Source organism: Artibeus jamaicensis, unplaced genomic scaffold, assembly GCF_021234435.1.
Source record: "Artibeus jamaicensis isolate MK-2021 breed Jamaican fruit bat unplaced genomic scaffold, CSHL_Jam_final contig_387, whole genome shotgun sequence".
Classification (NCBI taxonomy): Eukaryota; Metazoa; Chordata; class Mammalia; order Chiroptera; family Phyllostomidae; genus Artibeus; species Artibeus jamaicensis.
This window is the reverse complement of record NW_026521812.1, coordinates 45,229,166-45,241,326: the sequence shown is the minus strand read 5'-3', so window position 1 is coordinate 45,241,326 and position 12,161 is coordinate 45,229,166. Positions and strand designations below refer to the sequence as shown.

Here is a 12,161-nt window from a genome sequence, read left to right as displayed (position 1 = left end):
TTTTCATTTATTGTGTACTTATTGAGAATATTTTCAATAAGTATTTCAATAAGTCCCTTTCCTACAATTCCTTTATTGTCATTCCTCATGAGAAATAAGTTTTGGTATTTTTAAATGAATCCTTCCAGACTATTTACACATGTCATCTCTGTCTCTCTGTCTCTCTCTCCCCCATATATATATGGGGCTATGTTTGTTGGTGCCCTCACTGCTGGGGTGGTTGCTTTTCATAAAAATGAGATTATTTTTCTGCAGTTTGCTTATTTTATTGAACATACGTGCATCATTTCATGTGCTCAGTCTTAGTCTTTTTCGTGGCTGTGTAATACTTGACTGTTGGTACATCTTGGTTTATTTAGCCATTTCGCTTTGGAAAGACATTCCAGGTCTCTGGATTTCATCTACTTAAACATCATGTTGCATGAACTCCAAAGCTGGAAGCTTTTGTCCTGGGTACATCTCTGCTTAGCTTCCCCATTATACTTTGTAGGCTATAGGAAGTCTATACTGTCTGCCTAGGTTGCTTACTGGCCTTAAGGGATCATTCTAAAGGCTGTCATGTGATCTTGGATTGGCTGCAGCTCAGAGTACCAATTCTGTTGTGTGCAGTCTTAAGGTAACAGTAGCACTTTTATAGAGGTTTTCATTTCTACCTCTTAAAAATACAAGGTGCACCATCCAACTGAGACAGATTTTTAGTTGTCATCTTTAAACACTGGCACATTGGCAGAAGTCTGGGTTTTCAAGCTGTAAGGAAGATCTGATTGTCTAATCTGTCTTTTTTTTTTGAAATCGGCAATTTAAAAAAATCAGGGCATCTTTTAGAGACTTCTTTGAGACTACATTGGTGTGTGTGTTTGTGTGTGATTGCAGAATATTTTTGTCTCTATATTTTTAACCAGGTGCATTGAAACTTTATTTGTGACTGTCATAAATGGCGTAATTAGTTACCATCATAAAAATCCAAACACCAGTATTCCAAGGTTAGCATTTCATTTGGGGGTGGGTACGATGTCATAAAATTTTATGTTTTTCAGTTGCTATTTACTTAGTAGCTACAGTAACTTATTTTTGTCATGGCTACTAGCTATATCTTAGAGTTTAACATGTACTGATTTAAAACTGCTGCATACTTTTAAATTCTAAACTCTGCCTAGAATGAAGGGAAAAATTAATATACACATATTTTGTTTAGAAGATTCTATTCCATATTCAGAAGTGGTATTGTAGAATTTATGGGAGGTGATAAATTATTAGCAATGTAGAGGAGGACTTACCACTTCTCTTTGGTAATATTGTAATTGCTGAGCATATTTTAAGTAATAACTTGTAATAACTTGCTGCTGATTTTAATATTTTTTACCTTCCAACAGAGCTGGCATCCTGTAATACTTCCTGATTTATTGTTGTACAGGGTGCATTATGCGCAGTGTACGCAACCACACTGTGCTGGTACTGAGAACACATCTTTATGATCTGTGACATTTTCTGTGTGAAAATGGAGTTGAGCTTCTGAACCAGATTTTAGTGCACATGGACGAAGAGGGTTGTAAGCTTTGTACGTTTACAGTGATTTCTTTCTCCCAGGGCTCCTCGAATATCTGATAGCGTGAGCTACCTCTGCTGCAGCATTTATGTGCTATTTTTCTGTTTTCCTTCTCCACAAAACAATAATATTTCCTAAGACTTTTGGGTTTTATGCAAATATACAGTATTTTATAATGAAATACATTTTTTGGTGACATTCATAGAATTACACATCTTATTTTTATTTTGTACTTGGATTATAAACTATATTGAAAAAAATTTTTAAGTACAAAGGTCAAATGACTGTCCAGTTGAAAGAGTTTAGAGTATTGAATTTAAATAATTTATTTCTTAATCAAAACTACCATCATATACTTGAAATTATGTGTTCTTTTCAATATTAGGTTTTCCTTGTCTTTTTCAGTCTGTAATCAAAACAGGACGACTGCTAATCAGTCACGAGGCTCCCTTGACGGGCGGCTTTGCGTCGGAGATCAGCTCTACGGTGCAGGTAGAGGAACTTTTTGGCATGGATTTTAACATTTATGTAACTGCATGTGTCTATTCCAAGAAAAAATTACTTATCACAATATATAAAAGAATGCGGTTTTTGGAAATGCATATTTTTCATTTGACTCCACTGTTTTTTAGTTAATGGTCTAACTACATCATTAGAAAAGAAACCTTAACATAATAAAAGCTGAAAATTTCGAAGTTTAATAAACTAAGATCAGTTATATTCTTTTTTACTAAGATAACAGGAAAACCCTTTTAAATTTAAATGTAATATTTCTTGATAAAACTTAAACTTATTATGAAATGTGTTATTATAAAATTGATCTTAGATTCTCCTGCCCTCACCTAATGAAAAATGAATCTGTCCAAATTTAATAATGTGAATCAATAAATTTCAAAATCAATAATTCAATTTATTAGTTTAATTAGTAATTTTTATGCTATTTGTAGCACTTTAGAAATAGTTAAAAAATTTATTTCTGTTTTAAAAGTGTTCAGTTACAATCCTACATATTAGGAAAAATTTCAATACACCTCCTCATAGAGAATTTTTACTTAAAACTTTTATTCACATTTGTATCACACATATGAAAAAGATGATTTACCAGTAAATGATTTTCATTGTCCCTAACTCCATAAATTAAAAATTATGTAACTATTTTAAATGTGAAGTATATGCATTTTACACCTAAAAAGTTTTGCAGTTTGCAAGCATTTTGCTTTTCTTTATGGATATTATTAAAACATATAAATTGAGAATTCTTTTAAGAGTGTGTATGATTTAAAAACTAGACTATGATATATGAGAAATGGTTTTTATTTTTAAACTTTTAATCAGTAAACTGATTTCTACCAATAAAATATCTTTAAGTTCTAATTGAAAACACTAAATATTTTTAAATTACATGAAGCAAATTTAAACATGTTTTTAAAGCTAGGTCAAAATAATCTAGAAGTGGATTCAGAAATAAAACGTATTGTTATTTTTACATGTTTTTTGTAGATCTGTTATTTCCTCATTTATTACATAAATTAAAAATTGAAACATACTGTCTATTATATAACACAACTACCTGTTATTTATTGTGCATTTTATTCATTGAGCAGTATAATGTACTAACTGCACAAAAATGAATGTTGCAGAAATGAATTATTTCAACACCAAGATGCTATTTCAAGTTAGAGGGAAAACTGGGCAAAGAAACTGGAGTGTTGTGACTCTTGGTTAATATGTGGTCCACTAAGCCCTTTGAAGTAACAGTGTCTGGGCTAATAGAAGGAACCTTCATTTGACAGCCTTGTTTTGTTTTTTCTGTTGAATGCCATCTTATTCTTATCTCAAAGATGTATTTGCATTTAAATATAAAGGAAAAACAGGTAGAACATACGTAATTCCTTTTGTGAAGTTAGCTTTCTCTAAGTATGCCTTTTAAATTTGATCTTCATAAAATGTTAGTGAGCTGCAATAGAATGTAACATAATTTTGAACTGGAAAGGAATTAGAAAGATTGTCTAATCTAGTGTCTCTTGGTCTTGAATAATATGTGAACTTGTGTTAACAAAAAAACATATTTCCTAGGCCCCAAGAATACATGTATGAATTCCAGTTTGAGGAACAACACGTTGTGCGTTAAACATGGTTAGCATAAAAGGCTAACATCATCAAGATCCTAAACACTTGTATCAAATCAGAACCTGGAATTATGTGATACTAATAGGTGCTAAAAGTTATGAAGGGGATTATCCGGAATATACTTTTATTTATATCATAACATGAAGACACCAGAACAAAACAAGACACTGTGTAATACTCTCACAGTCCTGAGAATATGCCCAGAGATCCTCAGGCATCTGCCATCTGAGAAGTCCTGACCACCTAGGCCAACCAGATTCCTTTTTTTAATTAAGTGTTTATCACTCAGAGTGCTTGTGACTTACCCAGTTTAAAAAAGACAGTGGGAGCTCTGGGGCTGGGACAGGAGTGTTGGTAAATCCTGTGTGTGTGCCTGTGCAGTTTCTGTTCAAAGCCCCCGTGCCCTCCCAGCCTCCGAGGGGAAGATAGCAGTTTTAGATTCATTGTAAAATATTCTCTGTTTTCCATGTTAAAATTATTCAACCAATTACCAGAAAAGTAGTTAAAGCAATAATGTAAAATTTGTAGGGATCTGCATTTGGTATTTGGGGAATTAGAATTTGACTTATCAATATGTGAATGAATTTGCAAATGTTCACAGTTTTTGTTTAGCTCAAATTTTATTTGCACAGATAGAAAGTGTGAAAAGTAAATTTTAATGAAATATAATCAATGTATTATCCCCAAAAGTTTGCTTGCTGGCTTTTACGTATTGATAAGGGAGAAAATGAAAGAAAGTTAAATGCCTTGAGAGATTTTCTTCTTTTTTTTGAAATAATTATTGCATAAAATTTAGAGTATTCTGAATAATAAAATCTACTTTTTAGTAATTGTTTCCTACACACATTCAACTAAATGCAAGGTACTATAATGAACAATTTCTTCGCAGAAGGTCTCATTCCCAATTAAAAGTGAAGCTGGCATCAAATTACCAGTGCCCTGAGTTGTTTAAACTGAGATCACTTAAGTGTGAGGTGCAGCCGTTTTCACTGTTTAGAATGAGCCATATTTGTATATTTCTTTTTGTTGTGTATACTTAGTAAGGTTAAAAACGATAAAACAGAGTGAAGATGTTTTCCTTGAGATGGCAGAGAATAGGTACACAGAGAACTTTTGATTGTTGTTTTGGCAAAGAATTTTAAAATTATGGATAAAATAATGTATGAACTTGAGCATATTGATGAAAAGAATCAATTATTCTCCTTATTGTATCAGTGAATTTAAATTTCATGTGAAAGTGAGCACACACCAAATCTCTACAAATACTATTTTGTGGAAGATATTTAGTAGCTTTAAAAGCTCATGGCTAATTTTACACAGTTGCTCCTAAAAATTATCTTATTTTAATGATTGTTATTTTATTATAAAGTAAAATAATATTTAAAACATTTATAAATATTACTTTATTTTAAGCAATATACTGATTATTAGGAATAAAAGTACTGTTTTTAAATACATTCATATCTGAGAGCATAATTTTCTGTTTTTCTCAAATTCTACATATCCATATTAAAAACAAAAAATTGAAGAGAATACAGCCCTATAGAGAATATTAGTTTAAGGTTATAGTTGGTATTTTTAGATAGAAAAATTATGTCATGCTCTATAAAATTGGATATCAAATAAAGAAACTTTTTTGCTAGGTGTAGGAAAATTTGCTGCTATTACTATTAGTATTTTTAGTTATAGAGATAAAATATGGAAAAAATGAACAGAAAGTACATTTATTTATTTTTTGCATAGTGTCCCACTTACTGCAGATGGCACTTCTGTTATACAAGGAGTTCAGTGTCTGCATCTTAAGTTTGTTCATGTCTGTTGCCTCTTTTTCACAAGGTCATTTATTTTATTATTTAAAAATTTTTTATTGTTAACAGTCTAAGTCTGCAGTAATTTAACAGTCTAAGTTAAACTCTCAAGAGTGATTAAGAGATTACTGTATGTTGAATATAAAATTTTTTTACTTGTATTTGTTGGTAGTTTCTTGATAAAATATATACTTACAAAAAAATCAAAACCAGTACATGGAATCAAAGAACTGCTTTGCACTTCTGTTGGATTTAATCTGGAAGTTAACTGGGAAGCACAACAAGCTGAGGTCTGGTATATTTGGCTCCCCTCAGGGGAAGATTTCTCGGTCGGTCATCCAAAGCTTCACTGTCTTTTCCCATCTAATTTTACATTCCCATCTGTTCTCATTTTGGGGTGAGGGAACTTTTTCCTTCTTTCATTTGACATACACACACCAAAACTTGGAGATGTGCTTCTTTGAGGGAGTTATGCATCCCATTGTGCAGCCTGATTTGTGGAAAAGTACAAAGACAATGGAGTTTAGGTAATTTCATTGCCCTCATTGCATAGTTTGAGCAAAGATTTCATTGTTTCAGAAAATTGTATGAATTAATTTTATGTGATGCTGTATTCCTCAGCTTTATGTGGCCACAGCTGTAAAAAAAAAAAAACTTTTTTTTGTTAAGAAAAAGGTGTTAACCTCATCTATTTTAATATTCCTCCAAATGAATTTATATGTTCTAGAGTACAACACTCAAAATAGGCATTATTTATTTAAATATTGAGACCAAGTAATTTGTGGTATTTTAACAACGTTAAGCTTTAAATAGCATACTTTTTTGAAGCCTTGTAGAAACCAACCTTTTTAAAAAATTAATTTCTAACACATTCTCATAATAAATAAATCTTTAATCTGATAGGCTGTGATAATAAAAAAATGTTTTTTCTGGATTCAGTGCTTAATAAGTATGCCAAAAATTTTAGGGATTGGGATTGGCTTAAAGGCTTGAATTTTTTTTTAACACATGGAAGCAATAAGTCTGTAATAAAGAGTCCAGTTGGAGAGGATGGTAAGTTTCCATACCATTGTTCCATCCTTTCTGTGCGGTCTTTTTTCCTATAATAAGAATGCAGAAATTGTACATACCGACATGTAAGGTAATCATATTCTAATAGTCTGTGAAGATTTTTATGGGGTTTATACAAATCATGGTATTGAAAATTTTCATAATTTCAAGTAGAGAGGGGTTTTTGCTTTTCTTATTGTTTCATGTTAGAAAGTGTCTACAGAAAGATTTTATCTAATGAATTAATATTACTAGCAAATTTGTAGGCAATCTTAAAAGAATCAATCTGAAGAAGAAGGAAAAGGTCCTAAGTTTTTATCATTGTGGAAATATATTTAATCAAAGGTACGATGTTGATGAAGTAAGAGTCATCAGAGAAAACTATCCGAGTAGTAATTTGATGAATAGTTCACTGCAATTTTATAATCTTAATTTTTAAAAAATTAGTAATGCCAAGTGTTTGCTGACAGCAACACATATCATAATCAGGGAAGTGCACTTCGATACTAACATTTACCCAGATGGAGCCAAAGCATTAGAAAAGCAGTTTCACACAGAGTGTTTAGATATAGGATGACCTTTAAAACAGCGTTTTGCCCTAAAGCCTCTTGCATGTCAATTACACAAATAGATTTTGTAGCCGTAGATTGACCTGCACCAAAGACAGAATCGTTCAGGGGTACCCTGTGGACGGGGCGGCTGACATCACAGTGGTTCAACCCATGTGATACTCTCTTGGCCTCCCCCTTGCCCTGACCACACCATGGCTCTAACTCCTTTGCTCATCAGTGTACGTGTGGCCGAGTTTCTTCCATCAGCCCTGTAATTCTCCCCATTGTTTTCTTGGGTGAACTCAAACCATTTGCATGGCTATTCTTGAAACTTTTAATTGAAAATTTTGAAGATTTGTTCTTGAGTGTTAGACTCAAAATGCCAACTTCACGTTTGGCAGTGATAGGAAATTTGTATGATAAAATAGTTTATATGGAAGGGTTTTAACATGAAACAAGAAAAGGTAAACATCAGCACATGGCTGACTATCTGCTAGTTTCTAGAAATCAGTGTATATCACAATGAACTCTAATTCTCTTCAACTTTTTCTGGACATTTTAATCATCTTCTTCAGCCTATCACATCTTATCACATTACTATCCATTATTTTCTTAAAATACACATCAAATTTTGTTCATTCTCTGTTTGAAAACCTTCAGTCGGTCTTCTTCGGCTATAGAAATAGATCTTTATGTCACCATTCAGGATCCTCATCTGTCCAAACCAGTGTTTCTCACATTGTTTCAGTCACTCCTGTGTGCTGATCACATAGTTCTTTCAACCAGCCTCTGCTGAGTGTTCTGTGCATAGCCTTACCTGAGACATTTCATTCAAGAAATAGAGTCCTTGTTTTAGACACAATTACTAAGTTGGAGAAATAGATGCTAAACAGATAATGGTCCTATGCTAGGATGGAGAAATATCCAGAAGACGCTGGAAATATAAAATACTTAGTCATCTAACCCAGATATGACAGCTGAATTAACTCTCGGAGCATAAGTGTGATCCTATGAGTGAAGGTGGGCGGGGATTCCAGGCAGGAGACATAATATGAATAAGAAGGCAAAAGAAATATTTGATATTCTAGGAGTTAAAGAGGTTTTGGGACAGTTGAACATTAACAAGTGAAGCTCGTCAGACGAGGTAAGGTTCAACAAGCAGGCAGGAATTAAATCTTAAAGAGTCTTATATGTAATACCGAGGAATTTGTGTCTGTATAGAGGAAGTAGACGTGGTGGAGTAGAGCCAGCTCGCATAGAAATAAATCTAGTTCTTCCATATAATGTATTTAAAATACTTTATAAATTTCCTGGCAAATAGGAAGTAGTAGAAACTAAAAAAAACAATTTACAGCATTTAAGGCAAAAGGGTATCATTAAATGATTTTATGCAGGAGAATAACATTAAAGATTTACAATTTAGAAAAACTCTGGCACTATGTTGAGGATGCATTGGGAGAGGTGAGGTAGGAAGTCCTAGAGATTAATTTAAAAACTGAGTAATTTAGGTGAGAGATTCAAGGGTCTTCTAAACGGAGGACATGGGAGTGGGGTTGGAGGAAAAGGTGGATTTTAGAGTAGGAGGGGGACTCTGAAAGACTTCCTGACTGATTAGGGAGCAGTAGGGTAGGGACTGAGGTGCATGACAGGCAGTCAGTCAAGGGGGCAGAATAAGGCTCAGCTTGGTTTCTAGGTTGGATGATTTTTGAATGGAGGTGCGGTTACTTCACTGAGCTGGGGAATATCACTGGAAAAGAGATTTAAGCACATCTTTAATGTGCTTAGATTATGAATTCATTTTAGACTTGTAGGATTTGAAATGGGGATGAAAATGGGTCTCTGGAGCTCAGGAGGGAACCTAAGGTATAGGAAAAGATTAAGGAATCATCACCTTGCGGTGACGGCTGAAGCCTTGGGGATGGGTATGACCACACAGGAAAGGGGGATAGTCCTTACAAAGAAAGTTTTTGAAGATGTCTCTAGTTGTACCACCATTTAAAAGGAAGACAAGAAAGAAGAGTGAGATGGAGTGGCCAGAGAGAGGGAATGGAGGAAGAGAGAGCCGTCCCAGGAGGCGTGTAGGGAGAGTTTTACCGTGGAGTCCATGGGTGGCAATATTAAATTCTTCCAGACTTGTCAGTTAAGAGTGACTGTTGTACCTTGAACTAGAAGACATTGGTGGCTTTGATGAAAGCAGAGGAGTAGCTGGGTTGGTACCTGTATTATATTTGGGCTGGTGAGTGAATGGTGAAGATTTGAAATGAGGAATACAGACAACTGTTTCAACAAACATGACCTTTTTAAAATCAGGTACAGTTGATCTCCTTGTTCCCGCCACCAGTCTCCCCAGCCACCCCCACCTTCCACCCTCGTTCCTGCCCCCTTTGGCTTTGTCCATGTGTCCTTTGTACATGATCCTGACAACCCTTCAACAAAATGACTTTTACAGAAAGGAGAATAATAAAGTAGTTAGAAATGGGTTCAGTCTCTTAATGCTATTTGCTAAGCACAGAAGGCCATTTTTTCAATTTGAGCCCCTCCCTGCCAGCCTCCTTAATTTCTCCTTCCAGCCTCATGCTTGCCCTTCTGCCTCCAGCTTTCCTAGCAGTCGGGTTGTAAATGCCTTTCATATCTGTCCTTTGCTTTCCATTCCCCTAATAAACTCTAAGTGAACTAAGAAAAGAAAGAAAAATGTAGGAAATAACTGATACTGAGATAGGTAAAAAATTTTTGAGCAAAAAATAAAAGAAAAGCAGTAGGATCAGTCATATTTTCACAGGTTAATATATTTTCATAAATGAAAAATCTTGAGTGACAAAAAACAAGCACAACTGACAGACTGACAACTGGGAAAGTTGGGACACAGGACAGCAGATTAATATGTGTCCTGTATTGAACATTCTCAAATATCAACAAGGGAATTACTAGCTCTTTTGTTTAAAAGGTCAGAGTCAGATTATTTTTAGAACTATTAATGGCCCATAAACATGAAACTGTATACCATTTATTAAGACTAAAAATACAAATTTCGAAAATGAGTTATCAGTATCATTTGTTACCCATAAGAGTGGCACTGCTTAAACATTAATTACACAATATTTAGCACTGAGAGGATGCTGGGTGAATGCAGATATTGATTCCTTTCCCCTGGAACTCAGCCTGGGAATGTGGGTTGAGACTCCCCTTGATCAGGAATTCTAGCAACAGTCACTTTGGTGTTGCACATGGAAGTGCATGAGAGCATTTTCCTCCATGTCGTTCATCTGATAGGAACGTGTTTGCAACAGTGTTAACGACAACAGGTGTATAGTTGAATAAATTATGAATGTGTAGATTTATTAGAATCACTAAAAGAATAGTCGACCACACCATATTTGTATGCGTATACTATTATATGAAAAACTAACTCTGCTAACCTACAGGTGTTTTTCTTGCCCAATTTTGTGAAGAGAGAAAAACCATATATATTTTTCTTTGCCTAGGAAAAAATAAAACTTCTATCAAATGATATATTTTTTATTTTTTTCTTTATTTTCTATATACATGTAACTTAACAATAATTAAAGGCTTTATTATAATTAGATGTCTCTCCCACATGGCATGAGGAACATTATAGTTCTTCCTAAATTATTTTAAATTTGAAAGCCCATTTTGCTCATTATGGTTGATTTTTACAATTTCATATTTTGTTTGGACACGGTTTCTTAATCATGTACATTTGAGTTTTGGGTATGGTCATTCACAGTGAAACTGATTACTCAGGTTTGTGATGGGGGATGGTTTTCAAGGCGGCGAAACTGAGTTGCGTACGTAAACTTGGTTTTGCTGCAGGCCAGTGCTGTCCCCTGCGTGTGGTGCATTAGGTTCGTTGCTCTCATTGTGAAAGTGAAAGCAGCCTTATAGTGGGATATTCAGACTACTTAGTTTTCCTTTGTTAATTGGTCATGGATCAGACCCCCTGCTTATTTTCCCTTCCTTCTTTTGATATTAGCCTTACGGTGGATGGCCATCATTCTTTCTGAAATATCTCTGGACATAATCCAGTCAGAAAGAAAATTGTCCACATTTCATCTCTCTGGACAATGACAAAGTACCCCAGTTTCTCTCACACAATCCTTCATATTTTTCTAGCCAGATGTAGTTGCCTTTGAATTGACTGGTGCTTTCATATTAACCTCCCTCTTTTTTTTTCTGCCTTTCTTTGTAACCCCTGGTTAGCATTTTGTTGTAGCCCGCTGGTGGTGTCCCATGACCATTCCCATCCATCTCACTTAAGAATAACTGATCTGCCAGTTGGATGGGAAAATGAACTCTGCTAGAAAGTTTGAAAGGCAATGTGCTCAGCTGGAAAGAATATGTGGATTCTTCAGTAAACTCAGTTTTGAAAAAGCACCTCCTCAGAAAGGCCCTCCTGGATGTCCCATCTGCAAGAGGCTTCCTCTCTCACATGGTTCTGTTGAACTGCTCTCTCTCATAGCCCTTGAAACGTCTTGTTTATTTACTGTCCTTCCCCAGTCGAAGGTAAGCTTCATGAGCCTGAGGACCGTGTCTGACTTGTTCACGCCTGCAGTCTTGGGGCCCACAACCATGCCTGGCTCTAAGCAGAAAGTGAATGATGTAAATGAACCGATGGCCCCCCTCCAGCCGACAGCCCCCCTCCACCCGACAGCCCCCAGGCCTCACTGTGGTTAGGCGCTTCTCTGAAGGAGAGTGATGTTCTTGCTGGTTTATGTTGTAGGTAGATATTTCTAGTCACAAAGACCGACAGGTTGAATTGCTGTCCTTTATACAGCACCACTCCAATTTATTGACCAAAAAACTAAAAAGATTTATCTTTGTAAAGTTACTGATAGTATATGCTGTTATTCTTCACATTTCTACTTTGTATCCTTTTGACAGTGTTACTTCTTTTGAATAATCTGGTGGTAAAAATCTGAGGCTAAAGCAGACACTGGCAGTTACATAGTTACCAATGTAGTTTCATAGAACGAATAAACTATTAAGTGAGTACAATGGATTCTCTGAAGGAAAATATTACTTTTTAAAAATGTTAATGATTTTTATAATTTGATTTGT

The 12,161-nt window shown here is 34.8% G+C and overlaps 1 protein-coding gene across 2 annotated transcripts in view; it reads left to right on the top strand.

Annotated features, from left to right (window-relative positions):
- Positions 1-12,161, top strand: part of BCKDHB (branched chain keto acid dehydrogenase E1 subunit beta) — a 189,963-nt gene that overhangs the window by 136,144 nt on the left and 41,658 nt on the right. Inside the window, exon 9 of one of the 2 annotated variants that reach the window (XM_053664755.1) lies at positions 1,952-2,038. The exons of the other annotated variant lie outside the window; for it this stretch is intronic. Within the exon in view, the coding sequence (XP_053520730.1) occupies positions 1,952-2,038 (87 nt within the window). The remainder of the gene's footprint in view (positions 1-1,951; positions 2,039-12,161) is intronic. 2 annotated transcript variants of the gene reach the window in all.